We start from the raw sequence: 22,353 nt of genomic DNA, 5'->3' as shown, positions 1-22,353 counted from the left end.
GGTCAAGGAAAGGAGGAATTAGCAGCCTTAAAACATATCAAGGTTGCTCAGGGAAGACACCTCACCTAAACCATGCTACCAAGTCAAAACCCTGCAAACACATCAAAAACGCCACCCAGCACTCCCAACGCTGCCACGAGAGTCCAACCTTGCCAAGAGAGAGACCGGAGAGAGGAAGTGACGCGAAATAAATAGGCCATTCCTTACATCACTTCCTGCATCTCACATGTACCAATGGTAGCTTAAGCTTGACTTAGGACAGCCCAGGGGGTCTGTCAGTTGTTTCTGATTTGTCACTTGCTAGCACATATCGGTCATAGGCCATCCTCCACACAGTTAATCCTTAAGTGGGGGTGTATACATTCCTGGTTGCTAGAATTCTAAAGACTAAGAAGGGTGGAGTAAATCTAAAATTTACAGTTTGAACTCTCCTAGTAATATTCTAAGGCTTTACTTAATGCCTCAAATGTGTACAGTGCAAGTTTCAAATAGGGACCATCCAGGAAGACTTCATTTATAGAAGATCCCCTGATTCATTTTGGCTCTATGTAGGACATCTCACATTAGTAGCCACCTTTGACAAGCAGGCATCTTTTGAACAAAGGGTTTTCCCTGGTTATAAGAGTTTGGCAATAACTGTTGCCTAGATCTCTTATATTTTCAAGGTGTGGATATGTAGTTTGATACTTTTTCATTGACATTGATATTTCCTCCAAAGACTATAGTCCTTTTCTTGGGCAATTCAAGTAAACAAACTCTTGTAAATCTTTCTTAGAATCTTCTTGAAGGCCTTCCTCTAGGTCTGTGGTTTTTGTGTAGAATATTTGTGTTATCCATTGATTATCTCTGACTGTGTTCTGACACAGCATTTCTTTAGGTATATGTATCTTTGATGACATCCTGTATTGTCTTGCACAATTCTTCATTGATAGTAAATCTATTCTGTGCTCTATCCACTAGGATACCTAAGACTATTAGTATAAAAAGATGGACCTTTGAGGGAGAAGATGTGAATTGCCAAAACCAATGTGCAGATTTTCAAAAGCAATCCATCTCATTCCACTTCTGTTGAATTTGGCTTCAATTTATTGTCAGTATGTAATGTCTTGTTAGATCAGCTCTGTGAGTTGCAGCCCTCTCTACTCCCCTTTTAGAATCCTTCATCTTTTTCATACCTCAGCTTAAGTTATTTTCCTTTTTTATTTTTTATATTTATTATTAAAATTTATTTTGAAGTATCTCAGCCCCTTCCTGCCCTCCCCACATCATAGAAGGCATCATCTGGCAAACATATATATATATAGATTATGCCTTTCATATTTCCATTTTACATTTCACAGTGTCCTCTATCTCTTAATTGACTTATAAATTCCTCTTCTATCCATAAATCTGATAGGTAATATGTTCCCATGTCTTCTAAATTTGCTTATGGTATTGCCTTTTAAGTCTAGGTCATGTATCCATTTTGATCTTATCTTAGTGAATTGTGTAAGATATTGGTCTATACTGTAGTTTCTGCCAAACTATTTTCCAGTTGTTCCAGCAGTTTTTACTAAATAGTGTGTTCTTATCCCAGTAGCCTGGATCTATGTTTTGTCAAATACAAGATTACTATAATCTTTTACTGCTATTTATTGTATGTCTGTCTTGTTCTACTGATCTGTCTTTCTATTTCTTAGCCAGTACCAGATAGTTTTAATTTAATTTATTTATTTAGAATATTTTTCCAGGGTTACATGATTCATGATTTTTTCCACCCCTCTCCCATCCAAGAGCTGACAAACAATTCCACTGGGTTATACATGTATCATTGTTCAAAATCTATTTCCATGTTATTCATATCTGCAATAGAGTGATCTTTTAATACCAAAATCCTAATCATATCCCATCAAACCTTACAATTGATCAAATATTTTTCTTCTGTGTTTCTGTTCTCACAGTTATTTCTCCGGATGTGGATAGCATTCTTTTTTCACAAGTTCGTCTAGATTGTCCTGAATCATTGTATTGCTGCTAGTAGAAAAGTCTATTACATTCGATTATGCCATAATGTATCAGTCTCTGTGTACAGTCTCTGTGTTCTCCTGTTTCTGCTCCTTACACTCTGCATCAATTCCTGGAGTTCTTTCCAGTTCACATTGAAATCAAGCCGTTCATCATTCTTAATAGCACAATAGTATTTTATCCTCATCAGGTACCATAATTTATTCAGCCATTTTCCAATTGAGGGACCCGCCCACCATTTTCTAATTTTTTGCTACTACAAAGAGCATGGCTATGAATATTCTTGTACAAGTATTTTTCCTTATTATCTCTTTGGGGTACAAACCCAGCAGTGGTATGGCTGTATCAAAGGGTAGCAGTCTTTTATAGCCTTTTGGGCATAGTTCCAAATTGCCCTCCAGAATGGTTGGACCAATTCACAACTCCACCAGCAGTGTCCCAATTTTGCCATATCTCCTCCAACATTTATCACTTTCCTTTGCTGCCATATTGGCCAGTCTGCTAGGTATGAGGTACAGTACCAGATAGTTTTGATAAATTACTGCTTTATAATACAGTTTAAAGTCTGGTACTGCTAGACCTTCTTCCTTTATATATTTCCTATTAATTCTTTTGATATTTTTTATTTTTTGTACTTCCAAGTGAATTTTGTTATTATTTTTTTCTAGTTCAGTAAGGTAAAATTTTGGTAATTTGATTGGGATGGTATTAAATAAGTAGATTAATTTAGGTAGTATTATAATTTTAATTATATTGACTCTACCTATCCATGAACAATTAATTTTTCTCCAGTTATTTAGAACTAACTTTATTTGTATTAAAATACTTTTATAATTATGTTCATATAGTTATTGGTTTGCTTTGGAAGTTATACTCCCAGGTAGCTTATTCTATATGTAGTTATTTTAAATTGAGTACTTTATTTTATTATTTTATTATTAATATTTTCCCCATAATTTAATTTATTTGTTACTGATTTTCTGTGGGGGAAGAGGAAAGTTGGGCACATGTAGAAAGGCCATGATGACCCTTCCTGGGGTATCCTAACACTTTAATAAATTAGTAGATAAAGACTGGATTGGAAAGGGGGCAAACACATCCATAGCACCAGGGAAGTTGATGGAGGGCCCTACCATCTCTATCACAGCACTTGGGGAACAGAGTCTTCTTTGTACTTAAAATCTGGGCAGAATCCATACAGTGCTCAAAAAGTTAGGAGATATGTCAGAGCAGCTCCTCCCTTTGCCCCACTGGACCCGGGAACTTCATTGGATTCCAGATTTTTGATTGGTACCTTAAGACATAGAACTCAATGACCCATACTAATTGATGCTCCAGAACTCTGAACTAGTCTTTTTTGGGTCATTCAAATCAAGGACCAAAGCTAAATCCACTGGAGAGTATATGTGAAAAGGGAATCCCCTGAAGTATGCAGGAAAAGGTCTTGCTTTGTGGAATTAATGGCACAAATACTCGATTTAAAATAATCTCTTCTTGCAGGATTTTGTTGGTAATATGTAAAAATGCTGACATTTGTGTGGGTTTATCTTATATCCTGCTACTTGTTAAAATTATTGATCATTTCAACTAATTTTTCAGTTGATTCTCTAGGATTTTCCATGTATACCATCATGTCATCCAACAGTTTTATTACTCCTTTGCCCATTTTGATTCCTTCAATTTCCTTTTCTTCTTGTTTGCTATTGCTAGCATTTCTGATTCTATGTTAAATAATAATAGTTTGAGTCACTTTCAAAGCATTCTCAACTGTGGTGACTTTCCTAATCCTTCCAGGTGTTAGTGTTTTTCCCCTCTAATCTCTTTGTATTTACTTTTGATGATAGACATGAGAGGCAATGTGGCATTGTAGCTCAGAGAGCTAGAAGGCTTCTGTGTGACCTTGGACAAGATGCTAAACCTCTTAGTGCTTTGGGTATCTCTTTAAGATTGGGATTCTTGAGCTGTTTTGGGGACTCATTTGGCAGTCTAGTGAAACCTCTGGATCCTTTCTCAGAACCATGCTTTTAAATTTATAAAATACAATATATAAGTTCATAAAGGAAACTAATTACAGTGTGTAATCTGGAACTCTGTGGTCACTGGTGATCTAGAGACAGGTCTTAGTTTTGAAATACAAATGAATATAAACCATATTTTGAAATATCTGCAACACCTGTAATGGAATACATTTGTGTTCTCTACTGGTGACAAATCATATAAATTTTTGCAACTTTTTCCCACATCTGAGTTCACAGATCATTTAGGTTCTATTAGACCATCGATTAAGAAGTGGTAGAGGGTCTTTTCTAAGACTGAGTTACCAACAAAATACTGACTACATTTGATAGAGGAATTTTTTCATTGGAAGCTTCCTGTGCCATAGGTTTGGAACCTATCCCTCTCTTGCTATATCCATATTGTCTACAGTGACAGAATGTGTGCTTAAGGGCAAGGACTGGTTTTGTTTATGTATCTCCCTCCTTTTCCCTTATCTAGGCACATTAAATTTACCTAAACTGATTCAATCTGACTTAAATTGTTCCATAGGCTTTGGGAGTGGGATGGGGTGTATATTGTGGCCCATCAGCTATGGTCAGGCTGATTCAGTCAAGGTACTTGTTCACACTTTATAAAGAAATCACCCACGTTGTTTGTTGTTCCTATTTTATAGTAAGGGCTTCTCATCACATGCAGTGTGCCCCACTCCCTTTTCTGTGATTTGATCTTGAGCTTCTTGGTTGGGGGAGAGAGAAAGTCAAGTACCCTACTCCTGTAGTAATTACACATAAAGTTAGGGAAATAGCAATATTAGATTTAAAGTTTGCCTAAAGTAATAACATGAATTAAATATATTATCATGAGTATATTTCCAAATATCACTAACATATATACAAAATATAAGCTGCATTTTTTTCACTTTTTCATGTGTGAGAAGCATGTTTGTATGCAGATAACAACTCTTGAAGATCTGCAAGGAACTTGCCTGCCAATAACAAGGGAGAAGCAGCCAGCCAAATATAAAGAAGTTAAGGGAAGAAGGAACCAGTGACCTGTTTAATTGCTGTTATATGGCAACATACCACTCAAAGCAAATATTGGAATTTATTCCTTTATAATTAAGAGATTATGATTAAAATTGAAATAAGATCTATTTATAAAGTGCACTGTATTTTAGGAGGGCCTTATAATGTTTTAATCGATACAAAAGCCTCTAAATGAAGTTTGCCATTTTTAATACCATGATATGTATTAGAAATTTAGCTAAAAGGAAATAGAGAGAATGCCGAGATTTCCATACCAGAGGCTCAGGAAATGAGAGATTATAAAGATGGGATTTTTCTTGTGTAGAAAATTGTCTGAAAATCTTCCCCTTTTGGACTTGCTGCCACCTTCTTGGCTCTGTGGTAGAGCAGAAATCAAATAGAAGAATAGGTAAATGTAGAGACTGATGTGCAAGAGGTTAAAGATGAAGTAAATAATCTGACTGTGCTGATGCTTACACTTGACTAAATAAAACTTTCTGAGATATCATGCTATCTAGGACTGTATCAGCTCTCCCACCTGATCTGGAACAATTATTTCTTAACATCTGATATAAGATTTTGACCACTGAATCTTCTGTGACACAGATTATTACATCTTTTAATCGAAGATTTACCTGCCTGAAATCAAATCAGGGGGCAGCTAGATGACTCAGTAGATAGAATACTGGGCCTGGAGTCAGGAAGACTTGAGTTTGAATGTGGTTTCAGACACTGATCTAGCTCTGTGACTGTGGGCAAGACACAATCTCTATTTTTCGATTTATTAATCCATTGGAAAAGGAAATGGCAAACTATTCCAGTATATTTGCTAAGAAAACCTCATAGACAGTAGGCCCATGGGGTCATGAAAAATTGGACACAACTGAACAATAACAACATATGCCATGGACACATTTAATATTTTGAACTGATTTTTTCTTTGTTGTTTAGTTTATTGTTTGCATAATCTTTTGGTTAAAAGGGGAAAGCCTCTTTTCCCCTTTTCATGTATATGTAATTGGCCGTTCTAAAAAAACTTATAGATGATATTGTCTATCTATATCTCTATTTCTAAACATATGCCACCATTTAAATTTTCCTCAGTTTTTGGAATGAAATTCTAATGGGAATTCATCATTTTGAGATACTCTGATGCCACATGCCTTCAAAGTTGTGTCATCTACGTTGAAGAATTTTTGTTAATGTTTTTTGATCAATTCAAACCATCACTCTTTGTGGCTTAAATACTTTTTCCACTTGCCTAAATATAGTAGTTCATTGGGTGTTGGGATAATAGTATCCAAATATAATAGTTTTGTTATCTCATTGTTGAGAATAGATCATCATATTCATTGCCCTCCAAGCTTTATAAATAAATCTTTTTCCCAGCTTATCTGCGTCTCCTACCAAAATTTCTATATAAGCATCTTTTCTTCTTGTTTTGGGAAGGGGCATTATCTCTTCCTCTGTAATTTTTTGTAAATGAGTTTTTACTCTTTAGCAGTATTGTACTGAACTGCTAAGTCCTTCCACTTGGAAAAGAGATTAAGTTTTTCCTGGATAAATTGATTTTTAAAGTCCTTTTGCTTTCCTATTTTGGCAAATGCTCTGTATGGTTACATTGCACTTTTACTTATTTCTTATTTTTTGAATGCTATTTTGTTTAAACAGATCAGGTTGAGATTGCTACAGTTATATTCAGTATCTTTTCATCTTTTATTTTTTCTTTGGTATTGATTTTGAGCTTTTCTTTAGTTTCTGATCTTATTGCATAGAGGTGAATTGATTTTCTAGACTGGTATTTAATCATTTCCTATCAGTCAAGATATTGTCAGTTTCATATCTTTTGTTATTTTGATTGGTGTTTACCATACTCATTCTATTAAAAAACAACAAGAAGAAGCCAATCCTCACCTTCTCTTATAATTGATACTAAGTGACTTGTCTGGGGCTACATAGCTAGGAGATGTCTGAGACTAGAATGGAACCCAGGACCTCTTGTCTCCACTGAGCCATCTAGCTGACTCTCCCCCACCCTTTACTGTTTTTCAGTAGTTTTGGTCATACTTTTTCCTTTTCTGTAGTCACTAATTAATATATTCTTTTTTTTTTAAACCCTTACATTCTTTCTTAGAATCAATACTACACATTAGTTCCAAAGTAGAAGAGTGGTAATAAGGGCTTCGTAATGGGGGTTAAATGACTTGCTCAGGATCACACAGCTAGGGAGTCACGAAGTCAGATCTGAATCTAGGACTTTCTGTTTCTAGGCCTGGCTCTCTGGCCAGTGAGCCACCTAGTTGTAATTGGTATATTCTTGCCTCATTCTCCTTCTTGTTTGTTACGAGAAAAATAATTAAGCAGTTTTCTTATATATAAAAATAACCAGTTTACATGTTGGCCATGCCTAATAGCAGTTTAGACAAAAGTATTCCACAAAAATTTAAGGTAGAAGAAAAAGTTTAAAATTGTATTACAGTAATTGCATTAGAGTAAAAAGGATAGGCTTTTATAATTTTCTATAGCAGATTTCTTCATTCTTCAAAACTGAAGAGAATATAGGATCCTGTTTTATTTTCTGAATAAATTGAGTCATGATTCAGGGCTCATAACTCCTAAAACAAGGTGTTTCTTCCAATGTAGATGTATCTTAAAATTATATACAATTCTTTAAAAAGCTATGTATTAAATATACACACAATTATTTAGTAAGAATTATATATGTAATTGTTTTTTTATTTTATCACAAATCTATAATTAATAAATACAGCTTTATAATAAAATTTATAGGGAAGGATGAAAGTTGGTATAATTATATTAATCTTTCTTATTATTGAATTAAGATTTAGTGTAGAACTTTGATTTCATTTTAAAAATGGTTTCTTGCTGATGACAGTAAAGCAGTTAAATATAAAGCCTTCACAAATGGTTTTCCCAAACTTCTGAACACTTTTAAGAGAAACTCCTTTGGTAATCATTCTAAGATACTTTTATTAGAAAAAAATTGTGTTAGAAAAGAAAGTCTTGATGGCTCAATGTCATTCTTTTGCAAAATATCACCATGAATGTCACATTTCATCTTTAGGTAGCCTGAATTTTAAAATAAACCTAGAGTCCAATTTTGAAACAATCTGTACTTCTGAACACAACATACTCCTTTATTATTTAGGTAGTTAATCAAATGATCTTAATTTTTAGTTTTGGTCAGATGAAAACACAACTAAAGTATTTAATTTACTCTTATGTAAACACAATCAAATAATCCATTTTTTAAATTTCATTTACAAATTGTTATATTTCATTAGCACTTATATTTACAGGAGTAAGACTTTGGGGAGGAAATTAAAGATTCCAATTCCTTTTCAAACTACATGATACTGGGTATTTCCACGGGTAGAGCCAAGATGGTGGAGTAGAAATAGGGAAAGCTCAAACCACTCTGAGAATCCTCTCCAACCAACAGTAAAATAATACTTCAAAACAAATATTGGAGTGAAAGAACCAACAAGGGGACAGGGTGAAGCAACTTTCTTGCAGAAAACAGCTTGAAAGGTAGGCAGAGACAGTTTGGTTCCCTGGGGTGAGATGGGAGCACAGATAACAGCAAGGCTTCACCAAGGAGTACTGGCTCAAGCCAACAGCAAGCCCTCCCCTCCATACTCTCAATCTACTGTTCCAAGTTCTGAACCTGGGCCCAAGCCAATGTTGAGATCCTGAGACCCAACCATAGTGCAAATCCATGTACACCTCTTAAAGTTATAATCCTAAGCCTGCAGTGAGACTCCAAGCCCTAGCATGGGACAGTCTGCCATATGCCTGACTGGTGCAGTCCCAGAAGGAGGTTCTGAGCTCCTGCCCAAGCTCAAACTGAGGTTCCAAGCTTTAAGGCAGTTGACAAGGCAGGGGGAGTCCCAGAGCCCTTGCCCAAGCATGCAGTAAGGTCCTCAATTCCAGCTCAAGGCAGTCTGTGCAGTACACATGGCCTGAGTAAGCCCAGAGTGAGGTCCAGAGCCTCTACCCAAGTTCAAGGCAAGGTTACAAGCCTCAGGCCAAGGAAGTTCACAGTGTGCCTGACCTGATCAAGCTCAGAGACCAGACCTTGGGCATCAGTACAGGGAAACTCACAATTCTCTGAGCTCTGGAAGCTATCAGGAGTCCCAGGAGTGTTTGAATCAACAGTGGGAGATGACTCCCCCTCTCCTTTATGAACAGAGCCCAACTTTCAGATTTAAACTAAAAGTCAAGAAAATGACTGGGAAAATGAGCAAATGTCAAAACAAACACCAAACTATAGAAAAATTTTATGGAGAAAAAAGAAGAGCAAAGCACAGACTTAAAAGGGGACAGTGGAAGCAAAAGCAGCTGCATATAAAGCTTCAAAGAAACTTATGATTTGGCCTCAGGTTCTGGAAGAGCTCTAAAAGGATTTAAAAATCAAGAGTAGCAGAGAGAAAATGGGGAAAAGAAATGATAACAATGCAAGAAGAAAATAATGGAATCACACAACTAGAAGCTAATAACTTTCCTGAGTTATCAAGAAACAATAAAAATCTAGAGAATGAAAAAAAACAACATGAAATATCCCATTGAAAAAGAACTGGAAAATAGATCCAGGAGAGACAGTTTAAGAATTATTGAACTACCTGAAAACCACGATTAAAAAAAAAGCCTAGACATCATATTATGAGAAATTATATTTTTTTAAAATGTCCTGATATGCTTGAACAAGTTAGTAAAAAAGATATTGAAGGAATCCACATATGACCTCCAGAAATAAATCCCCAAATGACAACTCTCAGGAATATTATAACTAAATTCACGAGCCCCCAAGTCAAGGAGAAAATGCTGCAAGCAATCAGAAAGAAATAATTCAGATGCCATGGAGCTATAGTCAGGATTACATAGGATTTAACAACTTCTACATTAAAGGATTAGAAGGCTTAGAATATATTTCAGAAGGCAAAAGAATTAGGCTTACAACGCAGAATCATCTACTCAGGAAAACTGAATACATTCTTGCAGGGAGAAAAATGGTCATTTAATAAAATAGAAAGTTTCCAAGAGTTTCTAATGAAAGGGCCAGACCTAAACAGAAAGTTTGATGTCCAAAAACAAGACTTAAGAGATACATAAAAAGTTAAATAAGGAAGAAAAAATGTAATGGATTCAATAAGGCCAAAATGTTTTTTTTTTCCTACATTGAAAGACAATACTTGTAATTCTTAAAAAAAATTTTTTTATCAGTGTTAGAGCAATTAGGAGTATACTGAGTAAGATGATATGATATGAAAAAAAGGAAATGAGGAAAATTTGCACTGAGAGAAAAAGGAAGGGAAAAGTGGAATGGGGTAAAATTTGCACCTAATGAGGTACAAAAAAACTATTACATTCGGAGGGTGGGGAGAATGAGGATGGTGACAGGCAAGGCTTAAACTTTACTCTCATTGTAATTGGCTCTGAGAGGGAGTAACAGCCATATTTATTCTGGCATTAAAATACTATCTTACCCTATAGAGAAGTATGAGGGGAATGAGATAAGGAGGTAGGAATAGAAGGTAGGAAGATTAAAGAGTGGTAATTAAAAGCAAAACACTTGTGAGGAGACACAGTGAAAGGAAAGAGAAAAAACAAGATTAAAGGGGAAAATAAGATGGAGGGGAATACACTGTTGGTAATCATAACTGTGAATGTGAATGGGATGTAGTCGCCCATAAAATGGAAGCAGATAGAATGTATTAAAAATCATAATTCTATGATATATTGTTTACAAGAAACACATATGACGCAGGGAGAAATAGAAAGAGTAAAGGTAAGGGGATGGAGCAGAATTTATTATGCATCATTTAAAGTAAAAAAATCAGGAATAGCAGTCATGATCTCAGACAAAACTAAAACAAAAGCAGACCTAGTTAAAAGAAATAAGGAAGGAAATTACATCTTGCTAGAAGATACCATAGACAATTAAGTAATATCAATACTTAAACACATGGAGAAATTAAATGGGATTCAGGAGGAAATAACAATAAAACCAAACTAGTGGCAGAATTCAACTTTCCCTTTCAGATCTAGAAAAATGAAACCAAAAAATAAAAAAAAATTAATGAAGTGAATAAAATTTTAGAAAAGTTAGAAATGATAGATTTCTGGAGAAAATTGAATGGGAAAAGAAAGGAATATATCTTCTCAGCAGTACATGGCACCTACACAAAGTGACCATGTATTTATTAGGGCATAAAACTTTGCAACCAAATGCAGAAAAGAGAAAAAATAAATGCATCCTTTTTAGATCATAACATAATAAAAATTATGATAAGAATGGATGGAAAAGCAAAAATTAATTGGAAACTAAATCTAATGGTAAAAAAGAGACAGGTCAAAGAACAAATTATAGAAACAATCCATAATTTCATTCATGAGAATGACAGTGAGGGGGCATGTCAAAATTTATGGAATATAGCAAAAGCATTACTATAGGGGGAAATATATATCTCTAAATACTTATCAATAAAATAGAGAAAAAAAGCAGATCAGTGAATTGGACATGCAACTTAAAAACCAGAACAACAACAAATTAAAAATCTCCAATTAAAGACCAAGTTGGAAATCCTAAAAAAATCAAAGGAGAAATTTATAAAAATGAAAGTTAGGGAACCATTGAACTAACAAATAAGACTAGGAATTGGTTTTATGAAAAAAATAAGAGCATTAATAAATTTGATTAAAAAAAAGAAGAAAATAAGACTACTATAAAAATAGAATGAGTGAATTTACCACCAATGAAGAAAAAAAACCATAAGGAGATATTTTGCCCAATTAAATGCCAATAAATCTAAACCAGGCCTAGAGATGGGAGGTCCTAGGTTCAAATCTGACCTCAGCCACTTCCTAGCTGTGTGATCCTGGGCAAGTCACTTGACCCCCCATTGTCTAGCCCTTCTGCCTTGGAGCCAATACAGAGTATTGACTCTAAGATGGAAGGTAACGGTTTAAAAAAGAAGAAGAAGAAGAAGACTAGTTTTTATAGGGACTCTTTTTCTCATCTGTGGCTTCCTTAGTGCATGAACTCAGACTTTAGTTCAAAGGGGATAGATAGATAGATAGCTATTTCATTTGCTTTATTTGTGTAATTCTGAATTGCTTTCCATAGTTGTTGTACTGTTTTTAGCCCTGTTGACAGTATATTAATGTAGCTTTCCTTCCATGACTCAGCTTTGAATGTTGCCATTTTGTATCATCTTTGCAAATTTGTGAAAATTCTTTTGGATGACTTTCCTTTTCTCTTTTTTATTCAATATTTATTCATAAATACTTGAACTAATTTATGACATTTGAGGCCGTATTTAATTCTGTCTTTACTGCTTTTCCTATTTTATATATTTGTGTTCAAGATCTTTGTGTTTTATTCTTTGTCAAATCTTTGGTAATGACTTTTCAATCACCCCCCACCATTTTTTTTTATCACTTACTTTCTGATTCCCTCCCCTTTGATTGTGGTTTCTTTGGGGGCTGGATGTTAAGGGGTTTCAGCCTTCTCCTTTGATGGGCATTTCATGGTTTACCAGTCTGGTTCTTTGCCTCATGTAATGTTTGAAGCATCAGAACTGGCCCCATTTGAATGCTGTGATTTTTCCTTTAGGTTTTGGAGTGCTACACAGCCCTATATACATGTGTCCTGTCCTGGTGACCTGTCCAACTCTCTGTTTCTCAGTTCTCTGACTTGGCCCTGACAGTTTAGAGCCTGTTTTTGCCTGGTAGTAGTGCTCCCAGGTGTAGCCCCCAGCAGACTTTGTTTCTGAGGGACTATAGTCAAATCTTTTTTTTTCAGTCCATGCAAACTTCTATATCCTCCAGCCAGGTCCTCTACAGTACTTGAGGGGAGAAGGGGGAATAGGATGAAGGGATGAATTTTTTGGTCAGCCTGTGCCATGCCCTTCTTTTAGTGTAGCCTTTTTGCCAATAGCGTGGGAGATGGGTGGAGGGGTGCTGAGTGAGCTCAAGGTAGTGAGAGTCAGTTCCTGGATTTGGGGGTTTTCCTCCACTTGTTTTGGATTCCAAGTGTCTTTGACCATGAAAAGAGCTGAAGTTGCTTTATCTTTGTCACAGAATTTCTGTTCTGGAGAGGTTTGAGAGGTTGTGGTAATTGAAAAAAAAAGTCATTTACTATCTTGTGTTTCATGTGATCTGTAAGGGCCTCGTAAGAAGGCCACAAAAAGTAGGAAAGGATCAAGTTGTGAAGAATTTTAAATGATGACTTTATATTTGATACTAGAGGGCAATAGGGAATCACCAGTGTAAGGTTAATAACATGGTTAGATCTAGGCTTTAAGAAATCACTTTAGCAATTATGTAGAGGATGGAATGGAATGAGAGAGATTTGGACAGATTAGGGGGCTTTTACAATAGTTGGGGTGAATGGTGATGTGACGGCCTGAATTCACAACTAGGGTGGTATCATTGATTGAAGAGAAAATAAGTATGAAATACTATTGTGACAAATTGACAAGATTTAGCAACTGCTGAAATGAGTGAGAGAAAAGGAGTTGAAGAAATTGTGGTGTCAAATCTGGGTGACTGGAACAATAGTAGTATCTTTGATAATGGTAGAAAAGTCCTGAAGGAGATGAGTTTTTTGTAAAAGATGAATTGTTTTGGACATGTTGAATTTGAAATGTTTATGGTACTTCCAGTTGGAAAATTCCAATTGTCAGCTAGTGATGGAGGTTAGAGGTCAGGAAGAGTCTATACCTGGACAATTAATTATATTGGAGTTCATCAACATGAGATAACTAAACCAAAGGAATTGATGACATCACCAAGGAAGAGAGTATAGGGAGAAAAGAGGAGAGAGCTTAGGATGAAACCCTAGTTGTATACCCACACTAATCAGAGGATGATTTTCCTTTTATATGTATGATCTTTTTCTTCCTGAAAGATAATACATTTTGTAGATGCTTTTAAAAAATCACTGTCACTTCCCACTATTTACCCTTCCTTGTAAAAAATATAGGCAAGAAAAAAAAATGGCCTTGTTTGAAAATTAAAATCTTATTCTTCACCTTTAATCTAACCTTCTCTCTGTGGAGAGACAGGAGATATGCTTCATCTTCATCAGTTTTTTGCAGTTGTGATTGGTAACAGTATTGATCATGTTTTTGAAGTCCTTTTCATCATTGTGGTCATCATGTAAGTTATTCTCTCAGTTCTCTACTTATTTTGCTTTACTTTTAGTTCATTTAAGTCTTGTGAAATTTCTTTGAATTCTAGAGTCATTTGTGATGGCACAGTAGTATTCTATTACATTTATATACCAGTTTGTTCATTATTCTTAGCTTTTTTATGTTAAGTTTAAGTTTTAAGTTCTTTGATACCACAAAACTCTTACCTATTTCTACATTACTGAAGCCCAAATACTAATGAATGTTTCAATCAAAAATCCACATTAGCCGTTTTTATTTTAACACATTCTTTTTCTTTTAGTCAGCAGATAAACAACGAGCCCTAGAAGAAACCAAAGCTTATACAACACAGTCCTTAGCAAGTGTAGCCTATCTGATAAACACCTTGGCCAACAATGTCCTCCAAATGTTGGATATCCAGGCATCTCAGCTACGTCGGATGGAATCTTCTATCAACCACATTTCCCAAGTGAGACCGAACTTTTTACTTATTTTTTTAGTTTGCAAGTACAAACTACTATTATTAAAAAAGATAGTATACAATTTTCATTTTATAGTCTTTCAACTTGGGTGCATGAATTGGAGTATAAAAGAAAGCAAACTCAAAATGTTCAATTGCTTTTTATTCTTTTTTAAGAGGAATTTAAAATATTTTAAAATAGGCATATTTATTTCCTGTGTAATTAAAAAAAAGAAACAAAAATTTGCAGTAAGTTTTCTGGGATTTACCAAAATTGAGATATGCTAGTGAATGATGGAAAAAAATGTTCATTTCAAAGATATTCTAATTTCTACCCAAAAAGATATTTCCTTATTTGATTTGAGTATAAATTTGGTAGATTTGCATCTTGTAGTTTAATTTTTTATTATGTTTATTGGAGTTATAGTCTTTATACTTGAAGCAAAATGAATACATACTTAGCTAAAACTCTAAATTACCTTTAAGTTACCAAAAGTTGTTCCCATAGCAAAAAGTAAATCTATATTTTTTTAGATTATTGATATTTATTTACTTGACTTACATTTTTCTTTTGAGAGTAACTTTGGAACTTTTCAGCTTCAGCAATCTTGTCAGTAGAATTAATTTCAACCCTTCTATAACTGAATGACAGGTCAGTTTTCTTTTTTAAATACATCTTTTGAGTTTTATGACATGAAATTGATGTAATGGATCATTTTTTTAGGGTTTGGAAGTTTCATAAATTCAGAAAATTGTTCAGAAACTATTAATCAATGGGTATATAGATACTTTGGAAGTCCTTTTATTCTTATTTGACAGTTTTCCTGATACAATGTAGAATTATTGCCAAAGTAGTCAGATCAACTATTAATATTAAGAGTTCAACATTCCCAACATTTACATTCTTGCCAGTATCTTCCTAAAATATATATTTGTAAATAAATAAATATAAATAAAGTGTTTTTAGCAGATGATTTTTATAAAAGAGGTATGATGAAAGTGAAAGGTATACTTTTCTCAAAATGCTTTCCTGAAAGAGATATGCTTTATTGAGAAAACAGAATGAATGGACATTCTGTAGTCTAATAAGAGAAAGGCTACCTCATATATAAGAACAAGCTTCAAAGTTGAGAGAATGGAGTAATTCTATACTTAGACTATCAAGGAACATCCAGAGGCATGCCTGATTAGAATACAGCAGGTGAAATTGTAGGAAACAGTGGACATGAAGAAATAGAAGTCTTAAGCCTATTGCAGGTATTTGGTATGAGGAATTATTAGGAACTATAGCGTATTTTGTGGAGAATGGCAAATGATAATGATGGTAATTATAATTGTGGTTTGATTAGGATAAGTTGCAGAGAGTGTAGAAGAAATAGTCTGATAACAATGGTAAATGACTGCTGAATATTTCTAGCCAAGCCCTGTTTCGTAATGAAGTTGTATCTGGTATAGTCATTCTTTTTTCTGGGAACCTCATCCAATGGCCTAAAATTTTCCTTCTTTACTCAAAGAAGGTAGTCTCATCTTTTTATACAAAGATCTTTGCGTTTTAAAATGTGTGAGATTTATGCTTAGTTGAATAGTACAATAAAAGCCTGAGATGAAGAAATTGATAATTCAAAGTAAGGAGAAAAATGTGAACTCTAGAAGTGAGCAATTTAATTCAGTTTGACCAATATCTATTTACCAGGGTATAAAGACCTTTGCTATGCATTGTAGGGAAGATAGGAAGATAATAAGGCTAAATTCTGAGAGGTAATGGTAGGTTTGAAGTCAGGTGGGATTTTTGGGATTAGGGAAAGCTGCTGTTAACTTCACTGAAGGAAGGCTCGAAGGACATCATAGCTATGTGGGAGTGGAGGATCTCTTTTTTATGTCTCTTCTGTGATAAAATGTGTAAAGGAGTCAGGGTTGGTTTTAGGGATAGTCAAATGTCTCATTGCTGCACTGGATTGTTAATCCTAGATTCAATTAATTTTAAAAAGAAGTCTCCTAAGAGATCATTGAGACCAGGGGATCGTCATTCTTTTTGTGCTGTGGACTCCTTGGGCTGTCAATCTGGTGAATCCTAGGGACTCCTGAGAATCATATTTTTAAATGCATCAAATAAAATGCATAGGATTGCAAAGGAAACTGAAGGACAAATAAGATAGTGATCTAACTAGACTAAGAAGGCAAGGTCTAGTGGTAGATTAGTAACAACAGTAATTTCTAAGTAATGACTAATATACACAATATTTTGAAATTTCTGCAACAACTATAATGTATTATGAAACTATTAATTTTATTAGTGACATTTTCATAGGTACTGATAATCCTGCTGTATTTTGTTGCCCACATTCAGACTTGAGGGAAGTACTAAATTCCACTTAGATGTTAGTGAAAACAAAGATGTAATTTTTTTCCTCATCTAAGTACATAGACTCCCTGAAATCTTTCCATAGATTCCTTAGGGGTCCATAAACCCAGATCAGGTTAAGAACTTGTCTAGATTTTTATAGATGAAGAAATAGACAACAAAGAGTTAAATTAGTAGACCATTACCCCAAAATTATTTAATAGAAGATCTGACTAGAACTAGTTTCTTTAACTTCCAACTAATGATTCTTTCTATTATAGCATGTTGTCTCCACCAATTATTAATTAGGGTAGCATGATATAGAGGAAGGAAAGGATTAGGAGTCTGAAGAAACCTTGGATATATGATACTTATAAGTTGCCAACAGGGGCAGCTGGGTGGCTCAGTGGATTGAGAGCTAGGCCTAGACACGGGAGGTCCTAGGTTCAAATCTGGCCTCAGACACTTCCTAGCTGTGTGACCCTGGGCAAGTCACTTAACCCCCATTGCCTAGCCCTTACCACTCTTCTGCCTTGGAACCAATACATAGTATTGATTCCAAGACCAGAAGGTAAGGGTTTAAAAAAAATAAATGTGTTAAATCAATCAAAAAGACTATTAAACACCTCATTTGTACTTAGAACAGGGGATATAAATGCAAAAGTGAGTTCTGATCTCTGCCCTGAAGAAATTTACATTCTGTTGGGGGAAACAATATTTTCACAGAGAAGTATATATAAAGGATGCATACAAAATAAATCCAAAGTAATTTCCTGGCAGGAATATAGGAGGGCATGAAAAACTAGGGGAATCAAGAAAGGCCTTTTGAATTGAGGTGACACTTGGGCTTAGTCTTAAAGGGAATTAGGGTTTCCAAGGCATTCTAGGAATGGTAGACAACCTGTGCAAAGGCGATGGTAGGAGATGGTATCTTAGATGTTGAATAATAGTTATGTCAGTTTGTTTGGATTGTAAAGAATAATATGTAATCAACCCAGAAAAACAGACAGGATCCAAATAATTTAATTTTGATTGTATAATCTTTAAATGTTGAACAGAGTAGGGAGCTTGTAAAGCTTCTTGAGCAGGGGAGTGATATGATGAAATCTGTGCTATAGAAATGTCAGGGTGCAGTCAGGTGACTGAGGGGAAGAGGGGCAGCTAGGTGGTTTAGTGGATAGAGAGTCAGACCTGGAAATGGGATGACCTGGGCTCAAATCTGACCTCAGATGTTTCATAGCTCTGCAGTCCTGGGCAAATCACTTAACTTCAGTTGCTTAGCCCTCACTGCTCTTCTGCCTTGGAACCAATACCTGGTATTAATTCCAAGATGGAAGGGGTGGTAAGAGTTTTTTGTTTTGTTTTGTTTTGTTTTTTAAAGAAGAAATCAGTTTTAGCAACTGTATGAAGATTGAATTGAATGGGAAGAGATTAGATACAGAGAAACTTAATAAATGCTTCTTGAATGATTAACTGATAGGAAACTGTTTTAGTAAGTTGGGGAGAATTGATGAGGGCTTGCATTGAGATGGTTTTGGATCAGAGGGAGTCTGATGCATTAAATATGTCCTGCTTCACACATTTACCACAAATAGTATAATCTTGGGTAAGTCAGTTAACTATGTCTTGGTTTTCAAGTCTTTAAAAAGAGGGAGTTTTATTTTATGGCCTCTGATTTCTTCTAGCTCTATATCTATGATCTTTGATTTGATCTTGGTTCAGTGGAGAGAAGAGGACAGGTTTGGGATATTGAAGAAGTAAAATAGAAAAGATTTGTCATTCGTTTGGATTTGCAGGATGTCTGACAATGGAGAATTGACAGTGAATCTTAGGTTTTAAATCTGGCCAAGTTAAAAAAAAAGTGGTGTTTTCTATGGAAATGGGGAAGTTAACAGGAGGATGAGAGGTAATTTTAACAGGAAAGATAGGGAATTATCTTTTATCTCTTTGGAGATGCTGGACTTCTAGTTCTGAAGGCTGGAAAGGTAGATTTGGTATCATCTAAAAATAGATGATAACTATGTCAAAGGGATCTGATAAGATAGTATATAGAGAAAGAAAAGAAGAGCGTCTAGTATTGAGCTGGAGTATGTACATTCATAAATGACAGAATATGCATGATGATACACAAATGATGAAAAGAAACCCAAGATGGAGTAATGAAATGAAAATTTAGGGAGGAGAAAGTATTTAGAAGGAAGGAATGGTCAACAATGTTAAACTGTAGAGAGGCCAGTAAATAATGAGGATTGATGAAATATCATTAGATCTAGCAGTAGATTATTGGTGACCTTGGAGAGAGGGATTTTGGTTGAGGGAAAGTTAGAAGCCAGATGGCAAGGGGTTGAGAAGTGAGTAAACTTTTCCTAAGGAGCTTGAGGGTATAGGGGTTTGATAATTTTCTTTTCTTTTGAAGGATACTTTTTTAGCTAATAGCTTGTGTTTTATATGACACTTTAAGGTTTGCAAAGTGCTTTGCAAATGTGATTTCATTTGATCTTCACAACCAGCCTAGAAGGTAGGTGCTATTATTACCCCCATTTTACAGATACAGAGGTTAAGTGACTTGTTGAGGGTCACATTACTTGTTTGTATCCAGACCTAGCATTCTATCCATTGTACCCACCATCTTGCTGCCCGAGGATGAATAAGATGTAAGTATGTAGGCTGCAGGGAAGAAGCCAGTGGATAACGAGAGAGAAAAAATTAGAGTGTGAAGGGATATAGGATAGGTCAGCCTGATTAGAGGGGTTGAGATCTAGGTCACAAATAGAGGGGTCAGTATTGTCAGATAGATGGGCCATCTAATTACCCAATACTGAGGCTACAGGAGAGAAAATGAAAGTTCCATTTAGGATGGGAGGGAGCTCATCACAGATGGCTCATATTTTTTAGTGAAATATGAGGCAAGGTCCTCTGCTGAGAATCAGAAGAAAGACATGGCATGTGTGCTTAAGTAAGAGAAGATATGAAACAGGGGAGTATAGTGCCACTTAATTGAGCCTTAATTTCCTCATTTGTAATTTCTGCATTACTTGGCTCAGGATTGTTGTGAGGTTCAGAGAAAATAAAATATAAAAACCATTTTGCAAACTTTAGAGCACTGTCATAAGATAAATACAACTGTTATCTGGAATCAGAAAAACCTGTACTGAAATCCTGACATATGTGAAACTGGGTATCTAGGTGATGTAGTAGATAGAGCCCTAGGATTGGAATCAGGAAGCTCCATCTTTGTGAGTTCAGATTTAACTTCAGACACTTATTAGCTGTGTAACCCTGGTCAAGTCACTTGACTGTTTGCCTCAGTTTCTCGTCTGGAGAAGGAAGTGGTAAACCATTCTTGTATCTTTGAGTGACAAAAGTATATACTGCCTGTGTGAAATTGGATTATTCATATAACCTCTCTGACCTTCAGTTCCCTCATCTGTAAAATGAGTGTAATAATACTTGAAGTACTTATCTCATGGGGTTGTTATAAAATATAAATTATGTAATGTTTGTAAAGCTCTATGTACTTTAAAATCTGTCATTGTTCATAGGGTTGGGGAGTGTATTGTAGTTTTAGCAGTAGTAGTATTAAAGAAAACGAATCTAAGAAGGGAAATTCAGAATCAAGGTAGAATTTTATATTGAAGTTTCAGTCCTGTTTTAACAAGATTAATAGAATATCAGAATTGCCTCATATTAAAATCTTGTTAAAATAGTAGCCTAATGCTTTGATGGAAGAGAGGTTATGCTGTGCTCTTTTTTTTAAGGCAAAAATTCAGTGTATATTTTAATACATTAAGGGCTTAATTACATTTTTTGAGAGGGATGAGTGAATAGAATGTGTCCTAGAGGAACTAGAAGGTTGATAGCTTTTGATGGAATTTCAATCTTCAGACTAAATTCTACTGTAACTTAGGAGAGACCAGCCCAGATTCAGAAGGATAGAAGAGAGCCTCAGAATGGAGAAAAGAAATGAATGAGTGACATGTCTCAAGGGATCTTGCCAGTTACTTCGGGTTTAAAAATCATTTCTTTGTAGGTGTCTTTAACTCTTCTGAATTCCAGTCATGCCACCTACCAACTGGATATCTTTTCCTTGATGTCTTATGAGCTTTTCAAACTCAATAGTGTCCAAAATTGCATTCACTATCTTTCCCCTGCTCCTCCTCTAAATTTTCCTATTTCTCTAAAGAGTACTACCATGCTTACTAGTCCCCTAGATACACAACTTTAAAATCATCCTTGACTTTTTTCCATATTTTCCCCCTCAGTTCAATCAGAAGACAAATCGTGCCCATTTCATATCTCTTGGATCAATTTTTTTTCTCTACTCATTCATCTACTATCCTAATTAAGGTCTTTATTTACTTGAAATACTATAATAGTCTTCCTACTTTTGATCTCTTCTAGAGGGGACCTCAAGACTCTCCTGAAAGGATTTCAGGGACCCCTAGAATTCCTTGGGTTTGAGAACCCCTGTTATTAAGAGAAAATAAAAGAGTGTTCTAGGATAGAATCATTGGAAGACAACGGGTGTTTTGGAGCCAATTCATTAGGACTGTTATTAAATTTTCACTGTGAGCATTTACATCTCAGAAACTGGCAAATTCTACTAATGAGGGATTGACTTATTGTTTTATTAATTGTCTAGACGTAAAAAAGTGATGGAAAAAATGTTAATGTAGATTAAGTTTAAAAGTATGTCATGTAAACTTTTTTTCCCCTGGAGAGGGGAAAAACCTTGAATCTTTACCGGCATGCCAATGTGGACAACCATGAGTAGTGGTCATGGCATGACTAAAGAACAAAGAAGAGTGAGAAGGAATGGTGGGATAGGTCAGAAGAGAACCAGAAGAGAGAAATGAAAATCATGAAAAACTATCATAGAGTATCTAGGAGAAATTGAATTGATATCAAGTGTTCAGAGAAGTCAGGAAGGAGGAAGATTGAGGAAAGATTTGGAAATTAAGAGATCATTGGTAATAAGAGAGAACAGTTTCAGTTGTGTGCAGAGTATTATGAAAGATACTAAGGGATTTCCAAAACTTAGGAGCTTATAGTTTTCCCAAATAAACACAAAGTAGTACATGACTGCATAAGAGATTAATGTGCAAAGTATTGTGTGAATTTGAAGGGGGAGACAAGTCTTTGCCAACTGTGAAGATCAGGGAAGAGTAATTGAAAAAAATGGCAGTTATTTAATAAATAAATGGCATATAAAGGATGAATAAGAATTGAACAGGCAGGGTGGATTAAGAAAAAGAAAACCCTTTTACTTTTTGTCTTCAGTAGAAAGTCGGCTGCATAATATATTTGTGGAAGATGCTACAGATAAGGGGATAGGGGTTGGATAAGATG

At 35.1% G+C, this 22,353-nt stretch overlaps 1 protein-coding gene across 19 annotated transcripts in view; it reads left to right on the top strand.

The window, feature by feature from the left end:
- ABI2 (abl interactor 2) overlaps positions 1-22,353 on the top strand; it is a 130,463-nt gene that overhangs the window by 22,337 nt on the left and 85,773 nt on the right. For all 19 annotated transcript variants that reach the window (XM_007501901.3, XM_056808238.1, XM_056808233.1 and 16 more), the window contains exon 2: positions 14,505-14,672. In XM_007501901.3, coding sequence (XP_007501963.1) covers positions 14,505-14,672 — 168 coding nt within the window. The remainder of the gene's footprint in view (positions 1-14,504; positions 14,673-22,353) is intronic.

Source organism: Monodelphis domestica, chromosome 8 (assembly GCF_027887165.1).
Source record: "Monodelphis domestica isolate mMonDom1 chromosome 8, mMonDom1.pri, whole genome shotgun sequence".
Classification (NCBI taxonomy): domain Eukaryota; kingdom Metazoa; phylum Chordata; class Mammalia; order Didelphimorphia; family Didelphidae; genus Monodelphis; species Monodelphis domestica.
The sequence above is the reverse complement of the archived record's forward strand: the minus strand, read 5'-3'. Positions and strand labels throughout refer to the sequence as shown.